General features: G+C 41.5%; 1 protein-coding gene across 1 annotated transcript in view; it reads left to right on the top strand.

Annotated features, from left to right (window-relative positions):
- LOC139749422 (BTB/POZ domain-containing protein 7) overlaps positions 1-19,219 on the top strand; it is a 409,317-nt gene that overhangs the window by 374,022 nt on the left and 16,076 nt on the right. Inside the window, exons 10-11 of the mRNA XM_071663268.1 lie at positions 2,988-3,137; positions 14,984-15,146. Coding sequence (XP_071519369.1) covers positions 2,988-3,137; positions 14,984-15,146 — 313 coding nt within the window. The remainder of the gene's footprint in view (positions 1-2,987; positions 3,138-14,983; positions 15,147-19,219) is intronic.

The following is a 19,219-nucleotide window of genomic DNA, read 5'->3' as shown; positions in this document are numbered from 1 at the left end:
TAGTGAAAGAGAAGAGAGATGCATTTGGACGATTTTTGCTGGGAAAAAATGCAAATGAGTGGGAGATGTATAAAAGAAAGAGACTGGAGGTCAAGAGAAAGGTGCAAGAGGTGAAAAAGAGGGCAAATGGGAGTTGGGGTGAGAGAGTATCATGAAATTTTAGGGAGGATAAAAAGATGTTTTGGAAGGAGGTAAATAAAGTGCGTAAGACAAGGGAGCAAATGGAAACTTCAGTGAAGGTGGCTAATGGGGATGTGATAACAAGTAGTGGTGATGTGAGGAGATGGAGTGAGTATTTTGAAGGTTTGTTGAATGTGTTTGATGATAGAGTGGCAGATATAGGGTGTTTTGGTTGAGGTTGTGTGCAAAGTGAGAGGGTTAGGGAAAATGATTTGGTAAACAGAGAAGAGGTAGTAAAAGCTTTGTGGAAGATGAAAGTCGGCAAGGCAGCAGGTTTGGATGGTATTGCAGTGGAATTTATAAAAAAAGGGGTGACTGTATTGTTGACTGGTTGGTAAGGTTATTTAATGTATGTATGATTCATGGTGAGGTGCCTGAGGATTGGCGGAATGCTTACATAGTGCCATTGTACAAAGGCAAAGGGGATAAGAGTGAGTGCTCAAATTACAGAGGTACAAGTTTGTTGAGTATTCCTGGGAAATTATATGGAAGGGTATTGATTGAGAGGGTGAAGGCATGTACAGATCATCAGATTGGGGAAGAGCAGTGTGGTTTCAGAAGTGGTTGAGGATGTGTGGATTAGGTGTTTGCTGTGAAGAATGTATGTGAGAAATAGTTAGAAAAGCAAATGGATTTATATGTAGCATTTATGGATCTGAAGAAGGCATATGATAGAGTTGATAGAGATGCTCTGTGGAAGGTATTAAGAATATATGGTGTGGGAGGCAAGTTGTTAGAAGCAGTGAAAAGTTTATATCAAGGATGTAAGGCATGTGTACGTGTAGGAAGAGAGGGAAGTGATTGGTTCTCAGTGAATGTAGGTTTGCGAAAGGGGTGTGTGATGTCTCCATGGTTGTTTAATTTGTTTATGGCTGGGGTTGTTAGGGAGGTGAATGCAAGAGTTTTGGAAAGAGGGGCAAGTATGAAGTCTGTTGTGGATGAGAGAGCTTGGGAAGTGAGTCAGTTGTTGTTCGCTGATGATACAGCGCTGGTGGCTGATTCATTTGAGAAACTGCGGAAGCTGGTGACTGAGTTTGGTAAAGTGTGTGAAAGAAGAAAGCTGAGAGTAAATGTGAATAAGAGCAAGGTTATTAGGTACAGTAGGGTTGAGGGTCAAGTCAGTTGGGAGGTAAGTTTGAATGGAGAAAAACTGGAGGAAGTAAAGTGTTTTAGTTATCTGGGAGTGGATCTGGCAGCGGATGGAACCATGGAAGCGGAAGTGAATCATAGGGTGGGGGAGGGGGCGAAAATTCTGGGAGCGTTGAAGAATGTGTAGAAGTTGAGAACATTATCTCGGAAAGCAAAAATGGATATGTTTGAAGGAATAGTGGTTCCAACAATGTTGTATGGTTGCGAGGCGTGGGCTATGGATAGAGTTGTGCGCAGGAGGGTGGATGTGCTGGAAATGAGATGTTTGAGGACAATATTTGGTGTGAGGTGGTTTGATCGAGTAAGTAATGTAAGGGTAAAAGAGATGTGTGGAAATAAAAAGAGTGTGGAAATAAAAAGAGTGTGGTTGAGAGAGCAGAAGAGGATGTTTTGAAATGGTTTGGTCACATGGAGAGAATGAGTGAGGAAAGATTGACCAAGAGGATATATGTGTCAAAGGTGGAGGGAACGAGGAGAAGTGGGAGACCAAATTGGAGGTGGAAAGATGGAGTGAAAAAGATTTTGAGTGACCAGGGCCTGAACATGCAGGAGGGTGAAAGGCGTGCAAGGAATAGAGTGAATTGGAACGATGTGGTATACCAGGGTCGACTTGCTGCCAATGGATTGAACCAGGGCATGTGAAGCGTTTGGGGTAAACCATGGAAAGTTGTGTGAGGCCTGGATGTGGAAAGGGAGCTTTGATTTCAGTGCATTATTACATGACACCTAGAAACTGAGTGTGAACGAATGGGGCCTTTGTTGTCTTTTCCTAGCGCTACCTTGCACACATGAGGGGGGAGGGGGTTGTTATTCCATGTGGGGCGAGGTGGCGATGGGAATGAATAAAGGCAGACAGTATGAATTATGTACATGTGTATATATGTATATGTCTGTGTGTGTTTATATATGTGTACATTGAGATGTATAGGTATGTATATTTGTGTGTGTGGACGTGTATGTATATACATGTGTATGTGGGTGGGTTGGGCCATTCTTTCGTCTGTTTCCTTGCTGTTCTTTGCTAATGCGGGAGACAGCGACAAAGCAAAATAAAACACATATTCATACTTGCTGCCTTCACCCCTTCCCGTCGCCACCGTGCCACAAATGAAATGGCACCCCCTCCTCCCTCTGCATTCGCAAGATGGCCCTAGGAAAAGACAACATAGGCCACATTTGTTCACACTCAGTCTCTAGCTGTCATATGTAATGCACCAAAACCACAGCTCCCTTTCCATATCCAGGCCCCACAAAACTTTCCATGGTTTACCCCAGATGCTTCACATGAACCCATACTGTGAATGAAGTGATTTGAAATTCTGTGCTGTGCACTAGTTTGCAAAGCAAGCAATTATCTTGCAGTTTCGTGAGTAACCAGGTTTAAATGATATATTCCCAGTTATTTATAGAATTGAAACTTTTATGGTCTTTGACTGTTATGCTTACAGATCAGAATATTCATGCAGATTTTTACATTTCATTGGTTATGGTAAGAAAGCATTTTTATTTATGACATTAAGTGCTTAGAGTTTCATGTTGTTCTCTTGGAGTCCTCAATATTCTCTTATTTATAATCTTAGCTAAAACTATTGTATGTGTAATATCATTCATCCAGTTACTGCTTCTTTTGTAATCTCATGTAGCATCTTTACTTGAAGGCTATAAAACGAGGATTGGTGTCCACGCCTCCAAGCCACATGATTGGGGATGACACCACCAACTACCGGGTTAATGCTTGGATAAGAAGCAAAAATAATGGCTTATTTGTTAAGCCTAGACTCTTTACTCCTTATGCTGAAGAAATAAAAGTAAGTCATTTATGTGGGTTATGTTAGGTGAAGTCTGTAGTAGGCTTTTAGTAACAAGATTTTTTTAATGTATTTTGTAATATCCTCACTTAACATTGACTGAAAATCGCGATTGTGTTTAGAAATGTATAACCCAGCATTGAAGATCATGAATGTGTTTGGGAATGTAAGACCCCATCTCTATCCATTGTATCCCCACTTGTTGTAGAATACTTTATAAGGATTGGGTGTGGGAAGAGAAGCACCATATCTAGCAAGATGAAAATAATTGGAACATATGATATAAATTTTTGGAGTTGACATAATTCAAGATATAAATTTTTTGGTAGTTAACATAATGCAAGATAATATAAATATTTGGTAGTTAGCATTTTTTAGGATTGCTTCGTGATATATTATGAGCCTAAAGTGGCTCAGATTGGGGTGTCTAAATGTCTGTGGATGTACGTAAGATTAGAAAAAAGGAGAGATAGGTAGTATGTTTGAGGAAAGGAACATTGATGTTTTGGCTCTGAGTGAAACGAAGCTCAAGGGTAAAGGGTGGTTTGGGAATGACTTGGGAGTAAAGTCAGGGGCTGGTGAGAGGACAAAAGCAAAGGAAGGAGTAGCACTACTGAAACAGGAGTTGTGGGAGTATATGATAGAGTGTAAGAAAGTGAACTCTAGATTGATATGGGTAAAACTGAAAGTGGATGGAGAGAGATGGGTGATTATTGGTGCCTATGCATATTGGCATGAGAAGAAGGATCATGAGAGGCAAGTGTTTTGGGAGCAGCTGAATAAGTGTGTTAGTGGTTTTGGTACAAAAGACCGGGTTATAGTGATGGGTGATTTGAATGCGAAGGTGAGTAATGTGGCAGTTGAGGGTATAATTGGGGTACATGGGGTGTTCAGTGTTGTAAATGGTGAATTCCTCATGTGTCATAGGATACGACTAAAGGGGACAGGAGCGGGGGGCTGGAAACCCTCCCCTCCTTGTATTTTAACTTTCTAAAAGGGGAAACAGAAGAAGTCACGCGGGGAGTGCTCATCCTCCTCGAAGGCTCAGATTGGGGTGTCTAAATGTGTGTGGATGTAACCAAGATGAGAAAAAAGGAGAGATAGGTAGTATGTTTGAGGAAAGGAACCTGGATATTTTGGCTCTGAGTGAAACAAAGCTCAAGGGTAAAGGGGAAGAGTGGTTTGGGAATGTCTTGGGAGTAAAGTCAGAGGTTAGTGAGAGGACAAGAGCAAGGGAAGGAGTAGCACTACTCCTGAAACAAGAGTGGTGGGAGTATATGATAGAGTGTAAGAAAGTAAACTCTAGATTGATATGGGTAAAACTGAAAGTTGATGGCAAGAGATGGGTGATTATTGGTGCATATGCACCTGGGCATGAGAAGAAAGATCATGAGAGGCAAGTGTTTTGGGAGCAGCTGAGTGAGTGTATTAGTAGTTTTGATGCACGAGACCAGGTTATAGTGATAGGTGATTTGAATGCAAAGGTGAGTAACGTGGCAGTTCAGGGAATAATTGGTGTACGTGAGGTGTTCAGTGTTGTAAGTGGAAATGGTGAAGAGCTTGTAGATTTATGTGCTGAAAAAGGTCTGGTGATTGGGAATACCTGGTTTAAAAAGAGAGATATACATAAGTATGCATATGTAAGTTGGAGGGATGGCCAGAGAGCATTATTGGATTACATGTTAATTGATAGGTGTGCGAAAGAGAGACTTTTAGATGTTAATGTGCTGAGAGTTGCAACTGGAGGGATGTCTGATCATTATCTTGTGGAGGCAAAGATTAAGATCTGTAGAGGTTTTCAGAAAAGAAGAGAGAATGTTGGGGTGAAGAGAGTGGTGAGAGTAAATGAGCTTGGGAAGGAGACTTGTGTGAGGAAGTACCAGGAGAGAATGACTACAGAATGGAAAAAGGTGAGAACAAAGGAGGTAAGGGGAGTGGGGGAGGAATGGGATGTATTTAGGGAAGCAGTGATGGCTTGCGCAAAAGATGCTTGTGGCATGAGAAGCGTAGGAGGTGGGCAGATTAGAAAGGGTAGTGAGTGGTGGGATGAAGAAGTAAGATTATTAGAGAAAGAGAAGAGAGTGGCATTTGGACGATTTTTGCAGGGAAATAATGCTAATGAGTGGGAGATGTATAAAAGAAAGAGGCAGGAGGTCAAGAGAAAGGTGCAAGAGGTGAAAAAGAGGGCAAGTGAGAGTTGGGGTGAGAGAGTATCATTAAATTTTAGGGAGAATAAAAAGATGTTTTGGAAGGAGGTAAATAAAGTGCGTAAGACAAGGGAACAAATGGGAACTTCAGTGAAAGGGGCTAATGGGGAGGTGATAACAAGTAGTGGTGATATTAGAAGGAGATGGAGTGAGTATTTTGAAGTTTTGTTGAATTTGTTTGATAGAGTGGCAGATATAGAGCGTTTTGGTTGAGGTGGTGTGCAAAGTGAGAGGGTTAGAGAGAATGATTTGGTAAACAGAGAAGAGGTAGTAAAAGCTTTGCAGAAGATGAAAGCCGGCAAGGCATTGGGTTTGGATGGTATTGCAGTAGAATTTATTAAAAGAGGGGGTGACTGTATTGTTGACTTGTTGGTAAGGTTATTTAATATATGTATGACTCATGGTGAGGTGCCTGAGGATTGGTGGAATGCTTGCATAATCCCATTGTACAAAGGCGAAGGGGATAAAAGTTAGTGCTCAAATTACAGAGATATAAGTTTGTTGAGTATTCCTGGGAAATTATATGGGAGGGTATTGATTGAGAGGTGAAGGCATGTACAGAGCATCAGATTGGGGAAGAGCAGTGTGGTTTCAGAAGTGGCAGAGGATGTGTGGATTAGGTGTTTGCTTTAAAGAATGTATGTGAAAAATACTTAAAAAGCAAATGGATTTGTATATTTATTATTTATTATTCATTCATTTATTTATTTTGCTTTGTTGCTGTCTCCCGCGTTAGCCAGGTAGTGCAAGGAAACAGACGAAAGAATGGCCCAACCCACCCACATACACATGTATATACATACACGTCCACACACGCAAATATACATACCTATACATCTCAACATATGCATATATATACGTACACAGACATATACATATATACACATGTACATAATTCATATTGTCTTTTCTGCCTTTATTCAATCCCATCACCACCCTGCCATACATGAAATAACAACCACCCCCCCCTCATGTGCGCGAGGTAGCGCTAGGAAGACAACAAAGGCCCCATTCGTTCACACTCAGTCTCAAGCTGTCATGTAATGATGCACCGAAACCACAGCTCCCTTTCCACATCCCGGCCCCACAGAACTTTCCATGGTTTACCCCAGACGCTTCACATGCCCTGGTTCAATCCATTGACAGCACGTCGACCTCAGTATACCACATCGTTCCAATTCACTCTATTCCTTGCCCGCCTTTCACCCTCCTGCATGTTTTGACTCCATCTTTCTACCTCCAATTTGGTCTCCCACTTCTCCTTGTTCCCTCCACCTCTGACACATATATCCTCTTGGTCAATCTTTCCTCACTCATTCTCTCCATGTGACCAAACTATTTCAAAACACCCTCTTCTGCTCTCTCAACCATACTTTTTTTATTACCACACATCTCTCTTACCCTATTATTACTTACTCGATCAAACCACCTCACACCACATATTGTCCTCATACATCTCATTTCCAGCACATCCACCCTCCTGCGCACACCTCTATCCATAGCCCACGCCTCGCAACCATACAACATTGTTGGAACCACTATTCCTTCAAACATACCCATTTTTGCTTTCCAAGATAATGTTCTCGACTTCCACACATTCTTCAAGGCTCCCAGAATTTTCGCCCCCTCCCCACCCTATGATTCACTTCCGCTTCCATGGTTACATCTACGCTGCCAAATCCACTCTCAGATATCTAAAACACATCACTTCCTCCAGTTTTTCTCCATTCAAACTTACCTCCCAATTGGCTTGACCCTCAACCCTACTGTACCTGATAACCTTGCTCTTATTCACATTTACTCTTAACTTTCTTCTTTCACACACTTTACCAAACTCAGTCACCAGCTTCTGCAGTTTTCACATGAATCAGCCACCAGCTCTGTATCATCAGCGAACAACAACTGACTCACTTCCCAAGCTCTCTCATCCCCAACAGACTTCATACTTGCCCCTCTTTCCAAAACTCTTGCATTCACCTCCCTAACAACCTCATCCATAAACAAATTAAACAACCATGGAGACATCACACACCCCTGCCGCAAACCAACATTCAATGAGAACCAATCACTTTCCTCTTTTCCTACACGTACACATGCCTTACAATCTCGATAAAAACTTTTCACTGCTTCTAACAACTTGCCTCCCTTACCATATATTCTTAATACTTTCCACAGAGCATCTCTATCAACTCTTATCATATGCCTTCTCCAGATCTATAAATGCTACATACAAATCCATTTGCTTTTCTAGGTATTTCTCACATACATTCTTCAAAGCAAACACCTGATCCACACATCCTCAACCACTTCTGAAACCACACTGCTCTTCCCCAATCTGATGTTCTGTACATGCCTTCACCCTCTCAATCAATACCCTTCCATATAATTTCCCAGGAATACTCAACAAGCTTATACCTCTGTAATTTGAACACTCACCTTTGTCCCCTTTGCCTTTGTACAATGGCACTATACAAGCATTCTGCCAATCCTCAGGCACCTCACCATGAATTATACATACATTAAATAACCTTACCAACCAGTCAACAATACATTCACCCCGTTTTTTAATAAATTTCGCTGCAATGCCATCCAAACCTGCTGCCTTTCCGGCTTTCATCTTCTGCAAAGTTTTTACTTCCTCTTCTCTGTTTACCAAATCATCCTCCCTAACCCTCTCACTTTGCACACCACCTTGATGAAAACACCCTATATCTGCCACACTATCATCAAGCACATTTAACAAACCTTCAAAATACTCACTCCATCTCCTTCTCACATCACCACTACTTGTTATCACCTCCCCATTAGCCCCCTTCACTGAAGTTCCCATTTGTTCCCTTGTATTATGCACTTTATTTACCTCCTTCCAAAACATCTCTTTATTCTCCCTAAAATTTAATGATACTCTCTCACCCCAACTCTCATTTGACCTCTGTTTCACCTGTTGCACCTTTCTCTTGACCTCTTGCCTCTTTCTGTTATACATCTCCCACTCATTTGCATTATTTCCCTGCAAAAATCGTCCAAATGCCTCTCTCTTCTCTTTCACTAATAATCTTACTTCTTCGTCACACCACCCACTACCCTTTCTTATCTGCCCACCTCCCACGCTTCTCATACCACAAGCATCTTTTGCGCAAGCCATCACTGTTTCCTTAAATACATCCCATTCCTCACCCACTCCCCTTACCTCCTTTGTTCTCACCTTTTTCCATTTTGTACTCAGTCTCTCCTGGTACTTCCTCACACGTCTCCTTCCCACGCTCATTTACTCTCACCACTCTCTTCACCCCAAAATTCTCTCTTCCTTTCTGAAAACCTCTACAAATCTTCACCTTTGCCTCCCTAAGATAATGATCAGACATCCCTCCCGTTGCACCTCTCTGCACATTAACATCCAAAAGTCTCTCTTTTGTGCACCTATCAATTAACATGTAATCCAATAACGTTCTCTGGCCATCTCTCCTACTTACATATGTATACTTATGTATAAATGTCTTTTTGAACCATGAATTCCCTATCAACAGTTCTTTTTCACCACATAAATCTACAAGCTCTTCACCATTTCCATTTACAACACTGTACCCCCCATGTATACCAATTATTCCCTCAGCTGCCACATTACTCTCCTTTGCATTCAAATCACCCATCACTATAACCTGGACTCGTGCATCAAAACCACTTAACACACTCATTCAGCTGCTCCCAAAACACTTGCCTCTCATGATCTTTCTTCTCATGCCCAGGTGCATATGCACCAATAATCACCCATCTCTTGCCATCAACTTTCAGTTTTACCCATATCAATCTAGAGTTTACTTTCTTACACTCTATCACATACTCCCACCACTCCTGTTTCAGGAGTAGTGCTACTCCTTCCCTTGCTCTTGTCCTCTCACTAATTTATGGATCTGAAGAAGGCATATGATAGAGTTGATAGAGATGCTCTGTGGAAGGTATTAAGAGTATATGGTGTGGGAGGAACGTTGTTAGAAGCAGTGAAAAGTTTTTATCGAGGATGTAAGGCATGTGTATGTGTAGGAAGAAAGGAAAGTGATTGGTTCTCAGTGAATGTTGGATTGTGGCAGGGGTCCTTGATGTCTCCATGGTTGTTTAATTTGTTTATGGATGGGGTTGTTAGGGAGGTGAATGCCAGAAATATGGAAAGAGAGGCAAGTATGCAATCTGTTGGGGATGAGAGAGCTTGGGAAGTGAGTCAGTTGCTGTTTGTTGATGATACAGTGCTGGTGGCTGATTTGTGTGAGAAACTGCAGAAGCTGGTGAGTGAGTTTGGTAAAGTGTGTGAAAGAAGAAAGTTGAGAGTAAATATGAATAAGAGCAAGGTTATTAGGTACATTAGGGTTGAGGGACAAGTAAATTGGTAGTTAAGTATGAATGGAGAAAAACTGGAAGAAGTGAAGTGTTGTAGATATCTAGGAGTGAATTTGGCAGTGGATGGAACCATGGAAGTGGAAGTGAATCTCAGGGTAAGAGGGGGTGGGGGGGTGGGGGGTGAAGGTTCTGTGAGTCTTGAAGAATGTGTGGAGGGCGAGAATGTTATCTCGAAGAGGAAAACTGGGTATGTTTGAATGAATAGTGTTTCCAACAATGGTACATGGTTGTAAGGCATGGGCTATAGATAGGGTGTGCGGAGGAGGGTGCATGTGTTAGAAATGAAATGTTTGAGGACGATATGTGGTGTGAGGTGGTTTGATTGAGTAAGTAATGAAAGGATAAGAGAGATGTGTGGTAATAGAAAGTGTGGTTGAGAGAGCAGAAGAGGGTGTATTGAAATGGTTTGTTCACATGGAGAGATTGATTGAGGAGAGATTGACAAAGAGGATATATGTGTCAGAGGTGGAGGGAACGAGGAGAAGTGGGAGACCGAATTGGAGGTGGAAGGATGGAGTGAAAAGATTTTTGAGCAATTTGGGCCTGAACGTACAGGAGGGTGAAAGGCGTGCAAGGAATAGAGTGAACTGGAACGATGTGGTATACCGGGGTTGACATGCTGTCACTGGATTAAACCAGGGGAAGTGAAGCGTCTAGGGTAAAGTTTGGAAAGTTTTTTGGGGCCTGGATGTGGAAAGGGAGCTGTGGTTTCAGTGCATTACACATGACAACTTGAGACTAAGTGTGAACGAATGTGGCTTTTGTTGTCTTTTTCTAGCGCTACCTCGCGGGGTGACGGCAGGTATGGATGAAGGCAGCGTGTATGAATATATACATGCATATATGTGTATATGTCTGTGTATATATGTATATATCTGTGTATGTATATGTATGTATACGTTGAAATACATAGGTATATATATATATATGTGTGTGTGTGTGTAGATGTTTATGTATATACATGTGTATGTGGATGAGTTCGGCCATTCTTTTGTCTGTGTCCTTGCCTTACCTCATTAACGAAGGAGACTGCGACGGAGTATACTTTCTTTTTCTTTCAAACTATTCACCATTTCCTGCATTAGCAAGGTAGCATTAAGAACAGAGGACTGGGCCTCTGAGGGAATATCCTCACGTGGCCCCCTACTCAGTCCCTTCTTTTGGAAAATTATTTTTTTTTATCGCTGTCTCCCGCGTTTGCGAGGTAGCGCAAGGAAACAGACGAAAGAAATGGCCCAACCCACCCCCATACACATGTGTATACATACGTCCACACACGCAAATATACATACCTACACAGCTTTCCATGGTTTACCCCAGACGCTTCACATGTCCTGATTCAATCCACTGACAGCACGTCAACCCCGGTATACCACATCGATCCAATTCACTCTATTCCTTGCCCTCCTTTCACCCTCCTGCATGTTCAGGCCCCGATCACACAAAATCTTTTTCACTCCATCTTTCCACCTCCAATTTGGTCTCCCACTTCTCCTCGTTCCCTCCACCTCCGACACATATATCCTCTTGGTCAATCTTTCCTCACTCATTCTCTCCATGTGCCCAAAGCATTTCAAAACACCCTCTTCTGCTCTCTCAACCATGCTCTTTTTATTTCCACACATCGCTCTTACCCTTACGTTACTCACTCGATCAAACCACCTCACACCACACATTGTCCTCAAACATCTCATTTCCAGCACATCCATCCTCCTGCGCACAACTCTATCCATAGCCCACGCCTCGCAACCATACAACATTGTTGGAACCACTATTCCTTCAAACATACCCATTTTTGCTTTCCGAGATAATGTTCTCGACTTCCACACATTCTTCAACGCTCCCAGGATTTTCGCCCCCTCCCCCACCCTATGATCCACTTCCGCTTCCATGGTTCCATCCGCTGCCAGATCCACTCCAAGATATCTAAAACACTTTACTTCCTCCAGTTTTTCTCCATTCAAACTTACCTCCCTATTGACTTGACCCTCAACCCTACTGTACCTAATTACCTTGCTCTTATTCACATTTACTCTTAACTTTCTTCTTTCACACACTTTACCAAACTCAGTCACCAGCTTCTGCAGTTTCTCACATGAATCAGCCACCAGCGCTGTATCATCAGCGAACAACAACTGACTCACTTCCCAAGCTCTCTCATCCCCAACAGACTTCATACTTGCCCCTCTTTCCAAAACTCTTGCATTCACCTCCCTAACAACCCCATCCATAAACAAATTAAACAACCATGGAGACATCACACACCCCTGCCGCAAACCTACATTCACTGAGAACCAATCACTTTCCTCTCTTCCTACATGTACACATGCCTTACATCCTCGATAAAAACTTTTCACTGCTTCTAACAACTTTCCTCCCACACCATATACTCTTAATACCTTCCACAGAGCATCCCTATCAACTCTATCATATGCCTTCTCCAGATCCATAAATGCTACATACAAATCCATTTGCTTTTCTAAGTGTTTCTCACATACATTCTTCAAAGCAAACACCTGATCCACACATCCTCTACCACTTCTGAAACCACACTGCTCTTCCCCAATCTGATGCTCTGTACATGCCTTCACCCTCTCAATCAGTACCCTCCCATATAATTTACCAGGAATACTCAACAAACTTATACCTCTGTAATTTGAGCACTCACTCAAATTATTCATAGTATAATAAAAAAAGTAATAATTTTAAAATTTTGTACCCTGCTGATATTCACATTTTTATCACTTTGTTTATTCCAGTCATCCACCACCTAGACACTCTGAAAGTACTTCTTCTCACCCTTTCCAACAAACTACTTGCCAGTCATCTTTTTATGACCTGTAATTGCTGCATGAATGCATTCATGAAAACTGTTTACTTTTGACATTATTAGGGCATCCCATATTATTCACTCTTCCATGGTAAGCATATTTGTGGCTCCACTAATTGTGTGTACATACCTCTTTTTACTGTATGGGGATGGAATTTGACAATTCATGGGCCCTCATCTCTTGGACATTTTCTGTTATCTATTATGGATTAAACTTCTGTATGATGTCTGCATTGACCACATCCTTTTCAGTATATTCCATTTGTGCAACACTTTTATACTTTAAAAGTAATATCTTAGTCATAAGCACTTATAATCACCCATCTTTCCATCCACTTTCATTTTCAGCCATATCAGTCTGTAGCTCACTTCCTTATGCTCTGACACACACTCCCAAAACTCCTGCTTTGGTAGTAGTGCTACCCTTTCTCTTGCCCTCTCACCAACCCTAGAATTTACTCTTTAAGACATTTTCAAAACATTATTCCCCTTTCGCCTTGAACTTTGTTACACTCAAAGCCAGAACATCTGAGTTTCTTTCCTCTGACATATACCCATCTCTCCTTTCTCTCATCTTTGTTACATCCACATACATTTACATAACCCAGCCTGAGCCTTTGAGGAGGAGGAGCACTCCTTGCTTGGCTTCTTCTTCAGTTCCATCCCTTAGAACAGAAGATTTAGAATAAGATTTAGAGCCTTTATTTTTTACATTATATCAGTTTGTAGATCTTCATCAATACCAGGTTAAGTTTTTTTTATCAAATATAATGCAGTACATTACATTTTCCCTTCTGGCTTAGTTTTAGTGTTATAACTCCTACAATGGAACTGAATGCATGGTAAAACTGGCTAGCTCTGCTTCTTGGCATTTATTTGAGATAGTAATGTCTTGCAACTTTCAGTGCCTCAAACTCATTTATCTATTTAAAACTTGAACATGAATTACAGACTGTAGATATTCTCTATAGCCTGTTGTTTCCCAGCCTTGAATTTATGTCTAAAGTCTGCATTGGGTTAAAGACTTGGTATGTTTAGTATAGTATGTTTGCTGGTATACTAGTACTTTCAGGGTTCTGTAGATGCGAGGCGTGGGCCTTAGATGAAAAGTAAACACAAGGGTGGATGTATTGGTGTAAGGAGGGTTGATGGTTGGCAGCCACCAACCATGGAGGTATATTACCATTATTACCCATGTGAGTGTCAGAAGGGTCCATGACAGCTGCACAGTGAGTAAGCATATTAGTGGTTGTCAGGTTGCACTCCTCTGACCAGGTAGCTGTCTTTTCTTTCTACCTCACCCACACATGGAATGCTGGCATTTTGTCCACAAACATCCACTTTCTCTGTCAAACTTAACACCTGACAGCACTTGCCTCACATAGCTCATTCTTAGTAGCTCTAGACATTCCTGCAGTGAGCACTGTTTGTTAGCCCACCCACCCTTTTGACAAAATGGTAGGAGCAATAGATAGAAGTAACAGATTGAAACATTAGAGGAACATTAGGTAATAGTGATAGTCAGGAACATGGAGGTGTGAGCATTAGGTAGAAGTAGGCAGTATCTACATTAGGTAGGGGCCTCTGGATGGAAACACTAGACTAGAGTTCTTCTATGCTTGTGGACTGTTAAGGATGAGGCACTAAATGGCTAAGAAAGTGGCATCGGAGTTCACCAGTACTGGAAGCTCTTTTTCTATAGCCACCCCATATGGTAGTTCCCAGAAGGAATGGGCATAGATAGATAGTTAGGAGTGTTGATCAAATGAGAAATGTTAGGCTAAGATAGAGGTGTGGAAGTATAAAGAGTATGTATGAGAGAGTTGAAGAGGATGTTCCAAAGTGTTCTGATCATATAGAGAGGATGAGTAAGAAGATGACTAAGAGGGCAAACAGGTCAGAAGTGGAGGTATCAAGGAAAAGAGGATTTGAATGTTTGGGGCCTGAACGTGCAGGTTGGTGGTAAGGCATCCAAGGCATTAAGCATGTTAGGATGAAGTGGTGTATAGGGAATGATGCACTGTCAGTTGGCTGAACCAGGGTGTATGAAGTGGTTGAGGAAAACTACAGAAAGATCTGTGAGGCCTGATTGTGGATAGGAGGCTCTGATTGTGGTGCAGTATTACATGACGAGAGTGGATGTGAGTAAATGAGGCCATTTGCTTGTCTGTAACTTCTGCTACCTTGCTAATACATAGGAAAGGTGACTATAGATAGGGAGAGAACTGTATGTTACAAATATGTTTATTACTAGTCCTGAATCCTCATGTCAAATTAAAGAAAAAATTTTCATTAATGTCACTAAAGATTGTGTTTTACCGTGAATTTGATATTTATGACTCTGATGCTATGAAATTTAATTAAGGAAATGTAGCATCTTCAAATGCTCTTCACAGTACTTTTTTCTTTTATGACAGTCGGTAGTGGATGAACAGACTGCTGGTGGGGTAGATGTGGTCCGGCTGCAGTGCTATGTGTCCCACATCCCTGATGCCCTATATATGGTTGAGGACAATGCTCCACACCAGCCATCCTATGCCCCATCATCTACAGTGGATGTTGTTGCAGCTGCCATACCAGGTGATCATTGCCCTTTCATACTCTGCCTTTACAACTAATCCCTGAAAACAGATGATTAGTCAGTAGTGAAACACACAGTAGCACAGATTTGCAAATTGGACCCTCCAGTTATCAAAGAGGAAGATAAAGAAAATTATAAAGAATTGAAAATTTTCATTTTGCACTAACAGAGCAGAAAGTGATTTTTTTTTATTTTATTTTTAATTCCCTGCTTGTGTACAGTTAATGTTGAAAGAATCTACTTTTTCCTTTACTAGTTTATATGTTTAGTGAAAGGAATATTAATGCATGTGTATAGCATTTCTAAGAAAGTTTTACCTTGAAATGTTACTTAGTGTGTATGAGTGTAGCTGTGTTGCAGAATGTTCTGGATGATTACATAACATTTATAATACTTAGTTGGGCATGAGCTGAACTTACTCTGATATATTTGTTTTATCCTTTCTGTTCACATGATCCTTGATATTTTAAAAAGAAAAACCCTTTCCATTACTTTTGAAATTCCTGAATTTTTAGGGTTGGGAAAACATTATTTTGTGAATCTTCAAGTGTTAAATGGAATAGCACTCTCCATCCTCACATGTGTTAGTGCCTTGAGATGTGATGCCATCTTTGGAGTAAATGGCTGAGAAAGGGCTTTCCAGATATTTTTGCGTTTCTTTGCGGTAAGGATACGACTTTCATTAAAGCCATAACAGAGAGCAACTGTTGAAGTGCTAGACCCAAATGTAAGTTCAGTGTCTTAAACAGCTCACTTTTAGCAGAAGTATTTGATGAACACTTAGGCATAGTGGTGATTGGTTCAAGTGTGCAGAAGTGTAGGAATATGCTTGGCAAATGATACGTCCTTACTCTTTTGAATGTTAGTGGTATGAATATTTTGTGGAATGGTTGTATAAAAGTTTGTTTCATTATGATCATTTGCAGGAGGAAATTGGGCAACAGTGTGCATAAGGCATTTTGGCTATTACAAATCCAAACAAGCTGTTAATATAATTACCCCCCCCCCCCCCCCCCCTCTCTCTCTCTCTCTCTCTCTCTCTCTCTCTCTCTCTCTCTCTCTCTCTCTCTCTCTCTCTCTCTCTCTCTCTCTCTCTCTCTCTCTCTCTCTCTCTCTCTCTCTCTCTCTCTCTCTCTCTCTCTCTCTCTCTCTCTCTCTCTCTCTCTCTCCTCTCTCTCTCTCTCTCTCTCTCTCTCTCTCTCTCTCTCTCTCTCTCTCTCTCTCTCTCTCTCTCTCTCTCTCTCTCTCTCTCTCTCTCTCTCTCTCTCTCTCTCTCTCTCTCTCTCTCTCTCTCTCTCTCTCTCTCTCTCTCTCTCTCTCTCTCTCTCTCTCTCTCTCTCTCTCTCTCTCTCTCTCTCTCTCTCTCTCTCTCTCTCTCTCTCTCTCTCTCTCTCTCTCTCTCTCTCTCTCTCTCTCTCTCTCTCTCTCTCTCTCTCTCTCTCTCTCTCTCTCTCTCTCTCTCTCTCTCTCTCTCTCTCTCTCTCTCTCTCTCTCTCTCTCTCTCTCTCTCTCTCTCTCTCTCTCTCTCTCTCTCTCTCTCTCTCTCTCTCTCTCTCTCTCTCTCTCTCTCTCTCTCTCTCTCTCTCTCTCTCTCTCTCTCTCTCTCTCTCTCTCTCATATTAGGGCCAGCCTTGATTAGAATGTAAAGAGGTTAATGAAAGGCAAAAAAGAAGAGAAAAGGGATAGTATTTACAAATTTTGGAGGAAGTGAAACACCTGTCTTTTTAAATGTGTGAGGTCATAGTTATTGGGAAAGATGTGAGAGGGTAGAGTGTTCCAAAGCTTCAAGGCATAGGGAAAGAAACAGCTATCAGAATGGCCCACCCTTGAGTTGTCAACAGCCACACAGGAGGCATATGATGCAGCAGCTTACCGAGTATTGTGTGGTCTAGCTAGTGGTGGGGGTACACAGACAGCCAGCTCTTGGTAGCAGAAACCAGATACCTACAGAAGAGAGAAAGTGAACCAACACTGCAGCTTATGGCAAGCAGGTCAAGTTTTGAAGTTAGCTGAGGAGTGTTTATAAGTTGAACCCCTTTCGACTCAAATGTGTCGAGTAAGGATGCAGAGCTAGAACCAACCCAGATGTGAGAAGGGTACTACATACAGGGAAGGATTGATACTTTGTATAACCTGAGAAACTGGGGAAGAAAAGAAATATCACCATTCAATCAGGACTTCAGTTTCTTGGTTGTAGACTTAGCTATTTCTGTAATATGGGTTTTCCAAGATATAGTGGATTTTTCAGTAATACTTTAGTATGTTCATTGAGTCAAGTGGAATTACAGAACTGTCAAAGGAAAGAGGAAATTTTAGAGAAATCTTAGATAGAGAGATGGATAGAAACTGGTTCTTAGAGGTATTGAACTTAACCAAATTCCATCTACCTGTCTGAGATAAACTATCCAATTCTGACTTTATTGAATAAGATGTGTCAAGACAAGATGCAGATTTAGTAAGAGAAGAAAGAGCAGAATTGAAGGATATGGAGGAATGTTGTGTTTAGTCATTAGTGTATGAGTACATTTGGTTATTTGTGTAAGAACGGAAGTCATTGATATATAAGAGAAAAAGTGTAGTAGACTGGATGGAACCTTTAGGGACACTGCTGTTGATGGAGAAAGGGGGAGAGGCTGATCTGTCAACAACTACAGAGATAAATTGGCCAGAAAGGAAGCTAGATACAAGGAAGGGAAGCTGAGAGGAGCTTAGAGATGGGACTCTGATGCCTTACTCTGTCAAAAGCTTTGGATGTGTCATGTGCAGCTGCATAGGATTCCCCAAAGCCTTTCCGGGATGATGACCAGACATTAAGAAGATAGAAAAGTTTATCATTATCAGATCTCACCTTACGGAAGCCACACTGATGATCAGAGAGGACTGTCAGATTCAAGGTGTTTAATGAAAAGGGAGTTGAGGAGGGACTCAGAGAATTTGGAAATGGTAGATTTCATAGCAACAGCACAATAGTTTAAAGGGTAAGAATGGTCACCCTCTTTAGAGATGTGATGTATGAACACATGCTTCCAAGTTCTGGTTTTTAAACAGAAACAGAACAGACCAGCAAGCCCAGGTTCAAGTTTAGAGGCACATTTTTCAGTACAGGGTAATGGATGCCATTAGGACCATAAACCATGCTTTGTGTTCAGATTAAGAAGTGCTTTTCAGACAATTCATAAAAAGATTATGGAATCGGCATAGTATTAGTAATAAGAGCATCAGATGGTGAAGGAATATTAGTGTCATCCAAGGTAGCATTAGAAGAGAAATGGGAACCAAAGAGAGTTGCTTTGACAATGGAAGAGACAGCTATAGTACCATCAGAACAGAAAAGTGAAGGAAAGGTAGATCGACAGAAGTTGCTAGCGATGACCTCAGCTAAAGACTAAAAAGGCCTGTCAGTGGATGACGAAGAGAGGCTGTCCCACTTCCTTTGAATAAAGGAACACCTTACCTCATGGTTAATGTACTTGAGATGATTATAAGCAGTGATAAATGATGAATGGGAGTTGTAGGAGGTGAGTTTTTCCAAGCCCAGTATGCCTGACCCCTTCCCTGAATGGCCTCAGGACAGGAATGGTTAAACCATGTATTGGAAGAAGAGGTCATCTTGGAGGAAGAAGGGCTAAACATTCCCATTCCCACAACAATAACCTCTGCTATGTGTTTAGAAGAGACAGAAGCATTACCACATTTTAACAAATTATTCCAGTCAGCTTCATTGAGGTGCCAATAATTACATGTAGAAGGAGCTGCTGGATTAGGTGGTGCCATTAGAATAGGTACATTTATGAGAATGTGGACAGATGAACCAATTGGGGGGATGAGATTGTGCAGTTACAGCTTGAAGGATTAGAAGTGAAAAACAGATCTAGGGTATTAGGAGAATAGTCACTGCAGTCAGGAATATGGGTGGGGTGGAAGTTAATATACTCTAGATCAGTGAGAATGGAGAACATGAGGGCTTCAGTCCCCCACCATTTGTATGTGAGGAATTCAACCATTCCCTGTGGTGAACATTGAAATTACCTAAGTAGAGGATGACATCTAATATGGTACACATGTACCATGG

This window comes from Panulirus ornatus, chromosome 7, assembly GCF_036320965.1.
Source record: "Panulirus ornatus isolate Po-2019 chromosome 7, ASM3632096v1, whole genome shotgun sequence".
Taxonomy (NCBI): Eukaryota; Metazoa; Arthropoda; class Malacostraca; order Decapoda; family Palinuridae; genus Panulirus; species Panulirus ornatus.
The sequence above is the reverse complement of the archived record's forward strand: the minus strand, read 5'-3'. Positions and strand labels throughout refer to the sequence as shown.